Source organism: Megalobrama amblycephala, linkage group LG9, assembly GCF_018812025.1.
Source record: "Megalobrama amblycephala isolate DHTTF-2021 linkage group LG9, ASM1881202v1, whole genome shotgun sequence".
Lineage (NCBI taxonomy): Eukaryota > Metazoa > Chordata > Actinopteri > Cypriniformes > Xenocyprididae > Megalobrama > Megalobrama amblycephala.
Window position 1 is genome coordinate 40,893,000 of NC_063052.1, and position 18,931 is coordinate 40,911,930.

General features: G+C 36.3%; 1 protein-coding gene across 8 annotated transcripts in view; it reads right to left on the minus strand.

Annotated features, from left to right (window-relative positions):
• LOC125275930 (RNA-binding motif, single-stranded-interacting protein 3-like) overlaps positions 1–18,931 on the minus strand; it is a 51,440-nt gene that overhangs the window by 15,873 nt on the left and 16,636 nt on the right. For 6 of the 8 annotated variants that reach the window (XR_007186540.1, XR_007186539.1, XM_048203285.1 and 3 more), the window contains 8 exons: positions 16,681–16,772; positions 7,895–8,052; positions 7,575–7,654; positions 4,256–4,359; positions 3,190–3,233; positions 2,829–2,925; positions 2,256–2,306; positions 1,575–1,688 (listed from right to left, as the gene is read on the minus strand). Coding sequence is in view for 6 of the 8 variants with exons in the window: in XM_048203285.1 (XP_048059242.1) it covers positions 1,575–1,688; positions 2,256–2,306; positions 2,829–2,925; positions 3,190–3,233; positions 4,256–4,359; positions 7,575–7,654; positions 7,895–8,052; positions 16,681–16,772 (740 nt within the window). In the remaining 2 variants the exon portion in view is untranslated. The remainder of the gene's footprint in view (positions 1–1,574; positions 1,689–2,255; positions 2,307–2,828; positions 2,926–3,189; positions 3,234–4,255; positions 4,360–7,574; positions 7,655–7,894; positions 8,053–16,680; positions 16,773–18,931) is intronic. The other 2 variants (XM_048203284.1, XM_048203283.1) reach the window with 2 other exon arrangements.

Below are 18,931 nucleotides of genomic sequence, written 5' to 3' on the forward strand. Positions count from 1 at the left end.
ATCTTACTGATATGTCAATTGCATAATAATTTGGAACGCAGTGTAGACCTGTATAAAGTTCTCTGTATAGGCCTGTATAAATTCCTGTATATAGTCCACTATATAGTCCTGTGTATAGTCCTTTATATAGACCGGTATATAGACCTGTATAAAGTCCTGTATATAGTCCAGTATATAGTCCTGTGTATAGTCCTCTATATAGTCCGGTATATAGACCTGTATAAAGTTCTCTGTATAGGCCTGTATAAATTCCTGTATATAGTCCACTATATAGTCCTGTGTATAGTCCTCTATATAGACCGGTATATAGACCTGTATAAAGTCCTGTATATAGTTCAGTATATAGTCCTGTGTATAGTCCTCTATATAGGCCTGTATGTAGTCCAGTATATAGTCCTGTGTATAGTCCGGTATACGGACCTGTATACTTTCCAATAAACACTGTAGGTCACGTTTTTAGTCTTGTGTATAGTCCTGTAAATAGTCCTGTATATAATCTGGTATATAGACCTGTATATAGTTCTCTATATAGGTCTGTATAAAGTCCTGTATATAGTCCTCTAAATAGGCCTGTATATAGTCCTGTGTATAGTCCTCTATATAGTCCTGTATATAGTCCTCTAAATAGGCCTGTATATAGTCCTGTGTATAGTCCTCTATATAGACCTGTATAAAGTCCTGTATATAGTCCTCTAAATAGCCCTGTATATAGTCCAGTATATAGTTCTGTGTGTAGTCTATATAGGCTTGTATATAGTCCGGTATACAGACCTATACACTGTCTGGTAAAGAGTTACTGTAGGTCAATCGTCAGGTTTTTAGTATTGAATATAATCCTTTATATAGGCCTGTATAGAGTCCTGATTATAGACCTGTGTATAGTCATCTATATAGACCTGTATATAGTCCTGTATACAGATCTGTATACTGTCTAATAAATAGTTACTGTAGTAGGTCAACAGTCAGGTTTTTAGTCTTGTATATAGTGCCCTAAATAGACCTATATATTGTCCTGTATATAGACCTGTGTATAGTCCTCTATATAGACCTGTATATAGTCCCGATTATAGACCTGTGTATAGTGCCCTAAATAGGCCTGTATATAGTCCCGGTTATAGACCTGTGAATAGTCATCTATATAGACCTGTATATAGTCCTGTATACAGACCTGTGTAGTGTCCAGTTACTGTAGGTCAATAGTCAAGTTTTTAGTCTTGCATACAGTCCTCTAATTAGGCCTGTATTTAGTACAGTATATAGTCCTGTATACAGACCGGTGTATAGTCCTCTATATAGACATGTATATAGTCCCAGTTATAGACCTGTTTATAGTCATCTATATAGGGCTGTATATAGACCTGTATACTGTCCAGTAAAAAGTAGGTCAATAGTCAGGTTTTTAGTCTTGTATACAGACTGGAATTTATACTGGGAAATAGTCTGACTCATATTCTGACCAAAAACCACTTAGACTATCTGACTGACATTTAACAGTGACCAAACACAGATGATGTTTTTATGTAGCATTTAGTGGTGAGTAAATGTGAAATCAGAGCCATAAGATATAAACTCACGTTAGCAGCAGATCCCAGTGTGAGTTGGTTCATCTGTTGTGTTAGTGGAGTCATCATGGCTGCTGGTGGCACCGATACGGCACTGTGATCTAATGCTGGAGTGATGACCGCTCCCTACGGACATACAGATCAATGCGACTGCTGGCAGATTTGTAACCACTTGTTTTTATAGATTGAGTTTGAGTTGTGTAAAAATAAATGAAACTTCAGCACAGAACACACTGATATTGATTTAGTGAATATAAACGTTGGTTATGGTTGGCTGATTCCATACTGTGCGGCAGATCTGGAACGATTCATCTGTCTGGCTTCAATTCGGTTACAGAATGTGAGCTGAATGAAGTCGATCAATGATTTTAACACTCACGAGAAACATGGTAAAGAATAAGTCTGAATCAGCAGAGAGTGTGTGTCAAACTAACTCATATCAAACAGAAACATCCTTCATGTGTAAAACTACACAGAAATACAATGTTCTCACAATCACATGCTGCCATGATACTAGTGGAGAAACATTTTCCCCTCAAGTCCACTTATAATGCACAGTCAAGGTTTCTTGCACCAAAAACAGTCACAATTTAGTTTCCCATTATCAATGTCAGCCTTTCAAATGCTCAAAAGCTGTGCTTTTAAGGCTTGTGCATGTAAAAGGTCATAAAGAGAAGGTCAGAGCTCACTTACTGTCGGTTGCATCACATACTGCTGTTGGGGCATCCATGCTGTACTCTGAACCTGTGAGCAACAAGAAACACAAACGTGTGTTCACAAAACATGAACACTGTCCACGCACACAAGGTACTGAAGATGATCTACACAAGAACAACATGCTATACATGTATATATATATAAAACTAGTATGAAGGGGTTCATAGATATGAATTGTTTCATTTCAACATAATGTTGCTTAATTAGTGGTGCAAATTTGCGTTTGGTGTGAACAGACAGGAGAACAGAAGACGATGTTCCTCTGCTCTGATACGGATAAATCAATCTGAGAGTGATGGATTACAGCTCTCTTTCTCGTCTGACAGCACCTCTCTCCTTCTCACTTTCTCTCATTTGTTAGTAAAATTTCCTGTGCAATATGGCCGTCAGAGCAACAACTGAACCCGGAGACAGTCGATTCCTCACACACAGACACATTTATGAAGACTATGTGGAGGTGAAGGCGTCTGTCCCTGATCATATTCGTTGCATGAACTGTTTCCAGCTCACAGGAGATCATGTGACAGGTGAAATCACACAGACTCTCACCTGATAAGTCGACATGGGTGAAGCGGTGATGAACGGAGTGATAGATGCGTGCGCGATCATCCGGTTAGTAGTGATACTATATGGAGAAGAGTAGAACCTGCAGAGACAATGACAGGATTTAAATATTAAAAATAATATATTCAGTATGTCCTGTAGGCGGCACTAGAGAGCTTGACCTGTAAATAATCAGAGCTGTCAGGAAGTGATCTCTTATCAGACGGGATGTTTTATTAGGACACAGACACAGGAAACAGGAAGTGAGGGATTTCCTGTAAGCAAAACACACTGGGAGAGACAATCTTTCCTCCTGTCTCTCTCTTTCATCTGTCTGTACAAGTGTGTGTGTGTGTGTGAGACGTACCCGTTCTGCATGACGGCAGGCTCGTATGTGAGTGTCATTCCCGTCTGCAGAGACACACAGAGACAGAGAAGCGTTAACATGTGACGGCGTGTGAACAGCAGATGTCAGTCTCCTGCGTTCATCCGTCTCTCTCTTTCTACTCCTGTTTCTGCTGAAGATGGCAGACCGGAGCATCACTCCATCACATGAGAGGTTACGATAATGAGAGAGTGTTTAAAACTATTATATCCAGGCGTGACATGTTTCAGTGTAATTTATCTGTCAACACTGGAAGTGAAAATGCTGCTCGACAAAATCACAGCCAATCGGAACACACATGATGCTTGATATATGCATGCAAAAAGATTTTGGACCAATGAGATTTCAATGTGTGCGGAACGTCTCATCACAAAAAGGGACAAAAATCCCTTAAAAAGAGTCAAAAGTTTAGCTTTATTTGAATTAGAAGTAAAAACTCAAGGTCATTTCTAAACTACAGAACTGCAGTCATAATGAAGAGCAGCTGTCTGCAGATGTTCATGACTGGAGACACATGTGCATGTGGATCAGAGCCGCGGCGCATCTGTGCTGCATTACTGAGACACGCAGCAGGTGCATCTGATCTCAGCTGCGCCTCAGGATACGTGTGGAGATGATGATGAGCCTGATTTCCTGTAAATGACTCACTGTGTGTGTGTGTGTGTGTGTGTGTGTGTGTGTGTGTGTGTGTGTGTGTGAGCGTGTGTGTGTGTGTGTGTGTGTGTGTGTGTGTGTGTGTGAGCGTGTGGCTCAGGTATTCCCTATGCTGCAGACAAAATGTTCCCAGAATGATGGCAAAACCAGTCATTTTTGTCCTTGTGGGGACATTTGTGGTCCCCATGAGGAAAGTAGCTTATAAATCATACTAAGTGATGTTTTTTTGAAAATGTAAAAGTGCAGAAAGTTTTCTGTGATGGATAGGGTTAGGGGACAGAATATATAATTTATACAGTATAACAATCATTATGTGTATGGAGAGTCCCTATAAATCATGGAAATCCAGCGTGTTTGAGTGTGTGTGTGTGTGTGTGTGTGTGTGTGATCTCACCTCTCCTTCCCTCCACGCTCTGCCGTTCTGTGCATATTTACTCTGGGTTTGTCTCTTCTTCTGACCGCCATCAGCAAACTTGCACAGCAGCGGCTCAGACGGACCTACAGAGAGACAGAGACTGAAACTACAGCAAGGACATGGACAAACACACACCCATTATTTAATCACTCCATCAAATCTACTTACTGTACAGACACACATAAGACAACAGAGAGAAAACTGGATAAATGGAGAGAACAATAGATAGAACGATAGAATGATAGATAGATAGATAGATAGATAGATAGATAGATAGATAGATGATAGATAGATAGATAGAACAATAGAACGATAGATAGAACGATAGATAGAATGATAGATAGATAGATAGATAGATAGATAGATAGATAGATAGATAGAAAGAACGAACAATAGAATGATAGATAGAACGATAGATAGAAAGAAAGAATGAACGATAGAACAATAGACAGATAGATAGAAAGAACAAATGATAGAATGATAGATAGAACAAATGATAGAACGAACGAATGAACGAATGATAGAACAATAGAACGAATGATAGAACAATAGAACGATAGAACGATAGATAGATAGATAGATAGAACAACAGAACAAGACAAACAGACAGATAGAAAGAACGAACGATAGAACAATAGATAGAACGAACGATAGAACAATAGAACAATAGATAGATGGATAGATAGACAGACAGATAGATAGATAGAAAGAACGAACAATAGAACGATAGATAGAACGATAAAACGAAAGAATGAGATAGAATAGATAGAAAGAAAGAATGACTGATAGAACAATACAGATAGATAGATAGAAAGAACAAATGATAGAACAATAGATAGAAAGAACGATAGAATGATAGATGATAGATAGAACAATAAATAGAACGAATGATAGAGTTATAGAACAATAAAACAATAGAACGATAGAACGATAGATAGATAGATAGATAGATAGATAGATAGATAGATAGATAGATAGAACAACAGAACAAGATAAACAGACAGACAGATAGACAGATAGATAGATAGAAAGAACGAACGATAGAACGATAGATAGAAAGAACGATAGAATGATAGATAGAACAATAGATAGAACAAACGATAGAACGAACGAACGAACGATAGAACAGTAGATAGATAGATAGATAGATAGATAGATAGACAGACAGACAGATAGATAGAAAGAATGAACAATAGAATGATAGATAGAACGATAAAACGAAAGAATGAGATAGAATAGATAGAAAGAAAGAATGACTGATAGAACAATACAGATAGATAGATAGAAAGAACAAATGATAGAACAATAGATAGAAAGAACGATAGAATGATAGATGATAGATAGAACAATAAATAGAACGAATGATAGAGTTATAGAACAATAAAACAATAGAACGATAGAACGATAGAACGATAGATAGATAGATAGATAGATATATAGATAGATAGACAGAACAACAGAACAAGATAAACAGACAGACAGATAGATAGATAGAAAGAACGAACGACAGAACGATAGATAGAAAGAACGATAGAATGATAGATAGAACAATAGATAGAACAAACGATAGAACGAACAAACGGACGATAGAACAATAGATAGATAGATAGATAGATAGATAGATAGACAGACAGATAGATAGATAGAAAGAATGAACAATAGAACGATAGATAGAACGATAAAACGAAAGAATGAGATAGAATAGATAGAAAGAAAGAATGACTGATAGAACAATACAGATAGATAGATAGAAAGAACAAATGATAGAACAATAGATAGAAAGAACGATAGAATGATAGATGATAGATAGAACAATAAATAGAACGAATGATAGAGTTATAGAACAATAAAACAATAGAACGATAGAACGAGATAGATAGATAGATAGATAGATAGATAGACAGAACAACAGAACAAGATAAACAGACAGATAGATAGATAGATAGAAAGAACGAACGATAGAAAGAAAGAACGATAGAATGATAGATAGAACAATAGATAGAACAATAGATAGAACGAACGATAGAACAATAGATAGATAGATAGATAGACAGACAGATAGATAGATAGAAAGAATGAACAATAGAACGATAGATAGAACGATAAAACGAAAGAATGAGATAGAATAGATAGAAAGAAAGAATGACCGATAGAACAATACAGATAGATAGATAGAAAGAACAAATGATAGAACAATAGATAGAAAGAACGATAGAATGATAGATGATAGATAGAACATTAGATAGAACAAACGATAGAACGAACGAACGATAGAGTTATAGAACAATAGATAGATAGATAGATAGATAGTATGACAGAACGATAGACAGACAGACAGACAGATAGATAGATAGATAGATAGATAGAAAGAATGAACGATAGAACGATAGATAGAAAGATAGATGGAATGATAGATAGATAGATAGATAGATAGATAGATAGACAGAACGAATGAACGAATGATAGAGCGATAGAACAACAGAACGATAGATAGATAGATAGATAGATAGATAGATAGATAGATAGAACGAATGAACGAATGATAGAGCGATAGAACAACAGAACGATAGATAGATAGATAGAAAGATAGATGGAATGATAGATAGATAGATAGACAGACAGACAGACGGATAAAAAGAAAGAACAAACGATAGAACAAAAGAACAATAGATAGTTAGAAAGAATGATAGAATGATAGATGATAGATAGATAGAACAATAGATAGAATGAACAATAGAACTAATGAACGATAGAGTGATAGAACAATAGAACTATAAATTGATAGATAGATAGATAGATAGATAGATAGATAGATAGATAGATAGATAGACAGACAGACGGATTTTATCAAATGAATCTCTAGTTTGTCCAGGAAACTCTGATCTGAGTAAAGTGTGCAGAATAATCATCACTTCCTGTCCAGTGTGAGCTCGGCTCTGGTCGATACCGCAGCAGAAACTCCTGCATCACAAACACTGCTTCAGTCTCATCAGCCGACACTGAGACGAAACACACGCCTGCATCAATCTCAATATGAGCTCAAACGACTCTCATCCAATCATCTGAGCCGCTCCACACTCATTTCAGACTCTTACTGGAAGATGACTATTGACTCGTTTGGGTCTCGTTTTATCGAGAAGCATCTGAGTTTGTCCAGTGATTAGAGGGAAACAAGTGTCATTTGTCCAAATCATTCCTCAGAGACTGATGCAGGAAGCTTTACTCTTTCTGTTTGGCAATGACACGTGTTCATGCCAACGCTCTGAACTGAACTGAACTGAGAGAGTCGCACTGGTACCTGCGATGCCTGGTGGAGTTTTGAGATATTTTCCATTGAAATTTTGTATGACAACTTCACATTTCTCTGTGGACTCCATCCTGAAGAAAAAAATACACACATGACAGACATTCACATACATGACTGGAACAAAACACACAAGAAAACACCAGCAGGAAAGCACAGCATCGTATTTGTTTTGTGATATAAAATTGTTATTCAAATACATTGAGCCTCATTAGCACAGAGTAAATCAATGTCCTGAAAACACCTTATTTAAACTCTATTAAATACTTGTTTACTGAGGTGTTAACACAAACACACACTCAGCGGTGGTTTACCTGGCGAAGCCGACGCCTCTGCTCACGCCGCTGGCGTCTCGTAATATCCGTGTGGAGATCACATGACCGAAGGGTCGAAGCACCGCCTCCAGCTCCTGTTCATCCATAGAGACGGGCAGATTAGACAGGTACAGGTTAGTGGGGTCCTGCTCCTGCTGCTACAGACACACAGACACACACAGATCATTCATGAGACTTAAACACGCGCATTTACAGTTTGAAAGATTAAAATTTATCAAACATAATGTGGTTTTGTTGCATTGTATGATTCACAAAATCATGCATGATGACAAATGTTTGATTGTGTCAGTAGTGTGAGAACATGAATGTGTGTAACTGTGTGAGAATGTGAGTTTGTGATGAAGGATCAGGGTTCGACTCACACTGACAGACCAACACACACTAATAAACACTAATAAACAGCACTGAGAGACACTGACAGCAGGCTGACAGCACATAAAGCTCCTCTGTCACGTTAATGTCCTTTAATAGTGAGTCAAACACGCTTCACTGCCATGGAGTAAATTACACTGCCACCGAAGCCTGTGTGTGTGTGTGTGTGTGTGTGTGTGTGTGTGTGTGTGTGTGTGTGTGTGTGTGTGTGTGTGTGAGTAAAGCTGAATATTGCAGTAAGCAACACCGGGGCTAGTTGTCACAGGTCTGTCTCTTAGAAACTTGATGGTCAATTATGCAAATGCTTGTTTTTCTAGAAGTGGTTTAATATGTTGGCTTCAAATACCTGATACAATACTTAAAATTATAATAAAGTAAATATTTTAATTTAATAATTTAATAAATATACAAAAGTTTGAAATAATAATTAAGATTTTTTAATGTTTCTAAGCAATCTCTTCTGCTCAAGGCTGCATGTATTTAATAAAAAATACAGTTATGTTGTGAATTATTATTACAATTTAAAGCTTTAAAGTTTTTAAAGCTGTTTTCTATGTGAATGTTTTGTAAAATGTAATTTATTCCTGTGATCTAAGCTGAATTTTCAGCATCATCAAAAAATAAAATAAACATACAAACCCGATTCCAAAAAAGTTGGGACACTGTACAAATTGTGAATAAAAAAGGAATGCAATAATTTACAAATCTCATAAACTTATATTTTATTCACAATAGAATATAGATAACATATCAAATGTTGAAAGTGAGGCATTTTGAAATGTCATGCCATATATTGGCTCATTTTGGATTTCATGAGAGCTACACATTCCAAAAAAGTTGGGACAGGTAGCAGTAAGAGACCGGAAAAGTTAAATGTACAAATAAGGAACAGCTGGAGGACCAATTTGCAACTTATTAGGTCAATTGGCAACATGATTGGGTATAAAAAGAGCCTCTCAGAGTGGCAGTGTCTCTCAGAAGTCAAGATGGGCAGAGGATCACCAATTCCCCCAATGCTGCGGCCAAAAATAGTGGAGCAATATCAGAAAGGAGTTTCTCAGAGAAAAAATGCAAAGAGTTTGAAGTTATCATCATCCACAGTGCATAATATCATCCAAAGATTCAGAGAATCTGGAACAATCTCTGTGCGTAAGGATCAAGGCCGGAAAACCATACTGGATGCCCGTGATCTTCGGGCCCTTAGACGGCACTGCATCACATACAGGAATGCTACTGTAATGGAAATCACAACATGGGCTCAGGAATACTTCCAGAAAACGGTGTTGTCGGTAAACACAATCCACCGTGCCATTCACCGTTGCCGGCTAAAACTCTATAGGTCAAAAAAGAAGCCATATCTAAACATGATCCAGAAGCGCAGGTGAGGCTCATTTAAAATGGACTGTGGCAAAGTGGAAAACTGTTCTGTGGTCAGACGAATCAAAATATGAAGTTCTTTTTGGAAAATTGGGACGGCATGTCATCCGGACTAAAGAGGACAAGGACAACCCAAGTTGTTATCAGCGCTCAGTTCAGAAGCCTGCATCTCTGATGGTATGGGGTTGCATGAGTGCGTGTGGCATGGGCAGCTTACACATCTGGAAAGGCACCATCAATGCTGAAAGGTATATCCAAGTTCTAGAACACCATATGCTCCCATCCAGACGTCGTCTCTTTCATTTTCCAACATGACAATGCCAGACCACATACTGCATCAATTACAACATCATGGCTGCGTAGAAGAAGGATCCGGGTACTGAAATGGCCAGCCTGCAGTCCAGATCTTTCACCCATAGAAAACATTTGGCGCTTCATAAAGAGGAAGATGCGACAGAGAAGACCTAAGACAGTTGAGCAACTAGAAGCCTGTATTAGACAAGAATGGGACAACATTCCTATTCCTAAACTTGAGCAACTTGTCTCCTCAGTCCCCAGACGTTTGCAGACTGTTATAAAAAGAAGAGGGGATGCCACACAGTGGTAAACATGGCCTTGTCCCAACTTTTTTGAGATGTGCTGATGCCATGAAATTTAAAATCAACTTATTTTTCCCTTAAAATGATACATTTTCTCAGTTTAAACATTTGATATGTCATCTATGTTGTATTCTGAATAAAATATTGAAATTTGAAACTTCCACATCATTGCATTCTGTTTTTATTCACAATTTGTACAGTGTCCCAACTTTTTTGGAATCGGGTTTGTAATTCAAGAAATATAATTTAAATAATTTAAATACTTTAAGAATTACATATAATATAGATCATTAATATTATTAAATAATATATTATAATTAGTTTATTTAATTAATTAAAATATATGAATGAAAATGATTTAATATAATAAAATATAATTAATATTAATTAATATATAAGAAATATACAATTTAAATTGTTTACTTTAATAATATATATATATATATATATTAGAAATATAAAATTAAACATGATATGAACATTATATATGCATATAATTTAAGAGATATAATTTAAATACTAATTATATATTATCATATATATATTAATTAATTAATTTATATGAAGTGTGGACTAAAAAATGTGACATGTTGTACTACATCTGTCACACATGTGTGTTATGGTCCTTCTAACCCATGAAGCCACACACACACATGCACACACAGATTGTTTATTGTACTGTATGTATTTATATGCATGTGCATGTGTATGTGTGTGTCCATCTCCGTCTGTGTCTGGCATGTACATATTCAATGTGTTTCATGTTTTGGAAGGATTGCACAGGAAACAGACGTGCCTGGCAGTGTGTGTATGTGTGTGTGTTTCATCCTGTTGTGTAAACAAACATAAACACACACTTGGACTCCACACATATGGTCTTCCCGACGCTCTGATTATTGTGGGAAACCTGTTTTGTGTGCGTTTGTTGTTTAATATGCCTTTAGAAATGAGACAAATAACGAGTCTGATCATGTGACCAGCGACTCGGATCTCGATCACAGCTTAATAAAGAGGTTAAGATCCCACGTTTCTTTTCCTCTCATCCTGTCTGTATTAAACGCTCCATGTTCTCAATATCTTCTTCTGTACACACCATGTTTAGAAAACTTCCTTTACAGCCTTAGATTAGACCTTAAGTTTCCCAGAAGCCCCCGCTGCTGTAACTACACTAATAAGAATCAGGCGGCAACAGTTAATTGGAGAGATGAAGCAGAGAGAAACAGAGAGACATGTCTGCTTCTCTGGCATTTCTTCTTACAGCAGACAGCAAAGTTTCCTCACATGTTTCTCCTGAGAAAAACATCTGGTGTTTTTTGAAACGTGGTGTTTTTGATTATATTTCGTTATGTTTCAAGTCAACATTAGAGTGATTAGTGTCTCTTCGGCTTATTCAACAATTTTATTTGAGTTAAAGTTTATTTTATTTAAAGTAACAAACCATCACTGTGTCCAAATATACCTACTTCCATACTATATAGTAGGCAAAAAACAGTAGGCCTATGTGAGCCGAGGAGTATGTCCGAATTCATAAAACAGTGGGCAAAAAGTCCCCGGATGACCTACTACTTCTGATAATATTCTGAAGTGTACATTTGATGGACTCTTTACTATCCCATGAGGCCATGGGAGAGGATTTGTGAATGTCAGTGAAGCAATGCAACTGATGCCGCAGGTCACATGACAGTGACAAATTTCATTCATACTACACACACGCATACTATATAGAACATACTTTTTTAACGGTTAGGAAGTTTTAAACCAAATCTAGTACCAATGTGATTTCAGACACAGTGCATCTTTTAGAGCCTGTTATAACTCCTCCCACTCATCCCATAAACAACTGTTTCCACGACAACTGTGTGTGTTTATGTATACATGTGAAATTATATGTTTGTGTGTATTCTCTAGAGGTCTGTTCAGTACATGTCAACAACAGGCAGAATACATTTGCTCAAGTTCATTATCATAAACATTAATATGCAAAGGTAACCCACACAAAAACTGCCATCGTAAGCATCTAAATCATCATTACTATGGTAAAACTATAATAAATCACTATGAGATCTCCTTCAAATAGACACTTTCACAGTCTTTATGTCTGTCTTAATTTATTTTTATGGCATCGAAAGTCTTACAATCAATGCAAAATACACATTTATGCTTTAGTTTAGTATCTCACGATACTTGCTGATTGTTCACAGTGTGCTCGATGATGCATAATTCACACAAAGCATCATGGGAATAGTGTGGATACAAATCTCTATTCCTATGGAAAACACGGCCTAATGAGCAGCGGATCTTCCTGGCAATTCAGGTGAGTGGGGAAATTTGCATTTGATTAGCATCTCATTATCATTAGATTAGCGAACTGATAGCGGGAAACTTTACTGAAGAAATACTGCAGAAAACAAAAGTGAAATATCAATATTTAAGCTAACGTGAAACCAAAACTGACTCCGTCTACTTGTGTGTTCCTGCTGGTACTGTGAGTGATTTATCAGAGCAAGTTATTCTAAACAAAAATTACAATAACTTTCTCCAGCTCTGAACAACTTTCCTTTTCCACTGATGCCATCTGGCTCAGATCCGGAACAGACGGTAAGTTTTGAAGGGCAATGAGAGGGAGTTGTGATACCAGAGGAGAGAGATGCATTATGGGATTGGGTTCTCCTGCCTCGCTGCTCTAATTACAGATCAATCTCAGTCTGTGTTCAGAAACACACTCTGAATCATCTCAATAGAGGGTTTCTGCAGAGATTGTTTTAATTAAATGTACATTCATATTTATGCATTTATCCAAAGAGACTTCAACGTCAAACAAAAACAATTCATCAAAGAACCAGCAATTTTCGTAATGTACAATGCCAAGGTTTATTTGACAACTAGATTAGGAAGCAAGCTAGAGACGAGGAGAAATTGTCTTGCTTTGTATTCCCAAAAATACTTATGAATATTCATATCTTTTTTTCTTAAGAGTTCAAATTCTTCAAAAGTCAATAATGTTTTTTTTTAAAGATTTTTTTATGATCTGCACAAATAAAATTACCATATATCCCTACAGAACAAACCTAAACAATCTCAAAATAAATAATGTACTGCAGATTATGTTACTTAATTAAACATTCAACAGAAAAACAGTCACTGCATCCTAATTCGCCTACTTATACTATGCTCTATCGAAGAAAAAGTACATATTTTGTGTAGCAGAAGAGTAGGCAAGCTTTGAGACATGCTACTTTGACATAATTGCGTCTTTAACGCACTTAGTTAAGTGCATCCTGTCAGCGTTTAAACTGCTCTGTCAATCATCTTGTCACAGTTAAAATCCTCCACATTCAACTTAATGTATCTTTATAAAAGTTCACAATGCTGTGAAGATATATTGATGAAATATAATGTGGATAACATTTAATAAACATGTTTTCGTCAGGTTAGATACTGATTATTAATCAATCAAACACCTTTATCTAAACCTCTCTACCTAACCGTCGGTCCATCCACCATGTTTGTAGTTTAACGCAGTTTATTCATGTTTGTATTTATTCATGTGGGTTGTGGGTAATATTATGCTGGATCTGCACTTCGGATTCTAACCAGATAAAGTAGGTATCTTTGAAATACTATTTGGGACACGCTAATTTCAAATACTATTTAGGACAGATCATATACAAATTGGGACGCAGCAAATTCTAGACATGTTTTATTCAATATTTGCATGTGCAGTGAAGTTGGTTTGTGTACTAAAATACCAATAAATGCAAATTAGAGGTTGACTAATAGATCTAGATTTTGTGCATTAAATGGGACTTTACATTATAAACAAGCCCAAAATACACCAGGACTCTTATTTTGAAATGTCTATGCATTAAAGATGAGGGAGAGAAAATATGCTTCTTACAGTCATCTACAACATATTACAATATAAACACTATAAATGTAAACATGATCATAATTCATCAATAATAAATCAATCGTTTGGCATAAATGTGTGTTATTTACTGAGCTGCTGAAACCGCAAACCTATATACTGCATTTTTACTTTGAAATATACATTTATGTATTTAAAGTGTTAGTTCACCCAAAAATGAAAATTATGTCATTAATGACTCACCCTCATGTCGTTCCAAACCCGTAAGACCTTCGTTCATCTTCAGAACACAGTTTAAGATATTTTAGATTTAGTCCGAGAGCTTTCTGTCCCTCCATTGAAAATGTATGTACGGTAGACTGTCCATGTCCAGAAAGGTAATAAAAACATCATCAAAGTAGTCCATGTGACATCAGTAGTTAGTTAGAATTTTTTGAAGCATCGAAAATACATTTTGGTCCAACTGATAGATTTAGATTTAAACTACGACTTTATTCAGCATTGTATTCTCTTCCGGAATCCTTTCCATTGAATTGATTCCATTGAACTGATTCAATTGAATTGATTCCATTGAATTGATTCCACTGAATTGATTTCATTGAATCCTCTCATCTGTCGGCGTTGGTAATGCACTTTTACATCTCCGTGGTTGTTTTTGGCGATTAGGACATCTGCGACATGCTTACGCACCATTTTAAAAAATATAGCAATACCAAAATACAAACAATGTAGAATATCTTGAATACAGCGTGCGTCTCCCTCAGACTGAAAACGAAGCTCAGGCGCACCGGATAACACGTCAGCAGCGTCTTACATCAGCAGCATATGCGGAGTCGTGAACCACACTCCGGAGCAGAAGGGGGCGGTAATGCACCAATAAGCTGGATGCCAACCGCCGTAAAACAGTAAATAAGAAGAAGAAGCGGAGTCGTGAACGCGGATTGACAACAGACCCGGAAGAGAAGACAATGCTGAATAAAGTCTTTGTTATTTTTGGACCAAAATGTATTTTCGATGCTTCAAAATGTTGCGGATGTCCTAATCGCCAAAAACAACCACGGCGACGTAAAAGTGCATTACCAGCGCCGACAGATGAAAGGATTCAATGGAATCAGTTCAATGGAATCAGTTCAATGGAATCAATTCAATGGAATCAATTCAATGGAAAGGATTCCGGAAGAGAAGACAATGCTGAATAAAGTCATAGTTTTTGTTATTTTTGGACCAAAATGTATTTTCGATGCTTCAACAAACTCTGACTAACCCACTGATGTCACATGGACTACTTTGATGATGTTTTTATTACCTTTCTGGACATGGACAGTCTACCGTACATACATTTTCAATGGAGGGACAGAAAGCTCTCGGACTAAATCTAAAATATCTTAAACTGTGTTCTGAAGATGAACGGAGGTCTTACGGGTTTGGAACGACATGAGGGTGAGACATTAATGACATAATTACTTCATTTTTGGGTGAATAATAAGGAAAATTGGGCATTATAGCATTTCCTGTTTTTCCATCCCCAAATTTATTATGCCATTTAAGATGTTTAAATTCATATGTATTTTACACCCTTAAATCTGATCAAACCGAACAAGTTTTTAAGAAGCTGCAGGAACCCTGTGACTGTGTTTACATGCACCGGTTTCTATCAGACGGCAGATTCAGAACGAATCAGATCTGTTTACATGCATTACAAACTAAACCTCTGTGCGTTTGATGAGAAGCTTGAGTCCTGTCAGTGAAGAGACACTGTGAGAATCAGAGCTTCATTTAGAGTCACATCACCTGATTCTGTGTGTGTGTCTGAGAAACAGAGGAAAGAATCTGTTAGACCAACTAATTAACACCCGACTCGACTGTCAAACAGCAACGAGAGAGAGAGGAAGTGCAGATTTTATTAAGCTCACAAAGGAGGAAAGACAGAAAGCGCTTTCCATGAATATGGAACAACTACGCTTTAAAGTCACATGAAACCAAAATGGACAAGTCTTGTTTTTTTATTGAATATTGCAGTGTTTATCACAAATGATTTATTTGTGCACTTCATTATTGTGTTAAATTCATGTGTCTCATTATCTTAATCAGAATAACTTCTCCCTCTTACAGCATCTCTTCTCTTCTCTGATGACGAGGGCGGGGCAACCTGTCACTCACATGAGATCCACCAATAGCAAACCACAACCATCCAATCAATTCCCCACAGACAAAATCAAGCCCCGCCCTACATTTGTTCTTGTTTGCGAAGCATTTCACACTGATAGACATTACAATAGGGCAGAAAAGACTAGTGCAACTTCTGTTTCTGAGGGACAAAACATCATGATGAAAAACAGATAAACACGTCAAAACGACATTGCGTTCATGTCATACTACTATCAGTTCACTCATTCCCTGGGAATCGAACCCATGACCTTCGTGTTGGTGCATGAAACATTCATATTTTTAAACACATCAAATGTCTGTTTGAATGTGCAGAAGATAAAACAGCTCATAAAATCTTTAGTTACAGCCGTGAGGATGATGAAGGGATGAAGATGTCTTACCTTTGCCATCTGCGCTTGCACACCAGTGGCCTTCAGAGACAAAACGGCCTTCTGAGCCGCTGCCGGACAGTCGAAGTCCACGAAACCATAACCTACAGACACGGCAGAGCGTTAATGTGAAGTCACATGACCAACATCAAGTCTTAAACAGGAAGAGACCATCTGACTGACATGTAAAGCAACAGTTCACTCAGGTGAAACTGATTCTGATCAATCACAAAACATTCAAATATTCCCAAAAATACTTCTTAAGAGTGTTTTTATATTTTTTCTTAAGATTGTTCAAGTTCAAATACTTGAAAATCTTAAATCATCGTAAATAACTTCTTAAAGTGGATGGCATTCAACTTGTCTTGTCTTTTTTTGTTAAGACTTTTTAAGATCTTTTTAAAGACCTGCACAAGCAAATGTTAAGACTTAAACAATAATTCTTAAGATAAAACCCAATTTAAATTCTTGAAAGTAAAAATCATTGTAAAAAACTTTTTAAAGTTATGCAATGTGTCATAAATCTTGCAGTGGTAAGATATTTAATTAGTTTATTGGGTTGTTTCAAGTTAATTGTTGTGATCATTACACCTTAACACTAGCTACATATTATACATACATATCATGGTAAAACAGGGTTTAATTAGTTAACATTAGTTAATGCATTAACAATGAGTAACATATACAATATATGCAATGTTCATACAGTCAGATATTTCTAAAAATCTTAAGTTCATTCAGATAAAAAAAATCTTAATTTCTCAAATATTTTTAAGAACATCCTATTTTTTCTGAAAAAGAAAATGACATCCTAAGATAATCTTCTTACTTTCTTATGAATATTTATGCATATGGTCGCTCTAATTTGTGCTGAATGCTGCCTAAAAAATTGTCATAATTATAGTGTAAAATTAAAAATGAGGTCCCTATTTGACTCATTTTTGTAGAGTTGTTACTGAACTTCAAAAAAAAAAAAAAAAAAATTCTCATCAAGCATAATCAATCATGACCAATCACTGCTTATCAATCATAACAAACTAACAATGAGCTATATATTTTTTGTTACATTGTTTATTAACCTGTCAATGTTAGTTAATACAAATGTCCATTTTTATACAATCGGATAATTCTAAAAATTAATTTAAGAAGTTTATTCAGAAAAAAAATCAAATATTCAAATATTTTTAAGAACATCCTATTTTTTCTTAAAAAGAATATGACATTCTAAGATTAAAAAAAAGATGTTCTTAATTTTTTTTTTTTGAATATTGAACATTTCTTACTTTCTTATGAATATTTATGCATATGGCCGCTCTCATATGTGCTGAATTCTGCCGAAAATTGTCATAATTATAGGGTAAAATTAAAAATGAGGTCCCTATATAGTTGTTACTGAACTTCAAATTTCAGCAAAAAAAAAATTACATTATGCATAATCAATCATGACCAATCACTGCTTATCAATCATTGCTAGCTAGTGTGATGTGTTTTTTGATGTTTAATTACAACAATTAATAACCCAATAAATGCATTAAAAAAATTACCTTTGGGAGATTTAAGACAAGTTGGAGGTTATTCTAACTTTAAGAAGTTATTTACAAAGGTTTTGCATTCTTCTTAAGAACATTCTTGAGAAAAGAACATTCTTAAGAAGAATTTTTGTAAAAACTTTGTTCTTAAATAGCAGATAATAACAACTTTATGCTTAAGAATGTTTCCTGAATCCGTCCCTGATCCTCGAGCGCATCACGTCTAAAAGAAGCAGTCAAACTTTGTGCTCAGGAAAACCCAGACTAACTAAACGCGCTTTCCATTATCTGATCACCTTTAACCAAGCGGCGTTCGAGAAACACCTGAAGACCCTCGGGAATCATCTCGCATTAAACCCTTCATACGCTCGTCTCCTTGGCAACAACCCTTCGTTTTCTGCTCCGACTTCACTTTCCTCCTTCGCGTTCCCCAATTTTCCTGACCTCATCCATCAGCGAGCCGAGAGGAAACCCGCAAACCTGATTAATGAGTTATGAGATATTTATGAGCGATCGCTCTTTCCCACAATCCCTCACTGGTCCTTTATTTTCCGTCACACCTTCATTCTCAGGGCTGTATCAGCAGATAAGGGTCACACTGGTGTTAATTAAAATTTCATGGCAGATTAAATGCGTACACACACACACACACATATGCATGGTCTTTGGATTAAAGCCGTCAGCGGCAGCCCGTTATCCAGGAGAGATGAAGGTTTAATTAGAGAGGAAGTAGG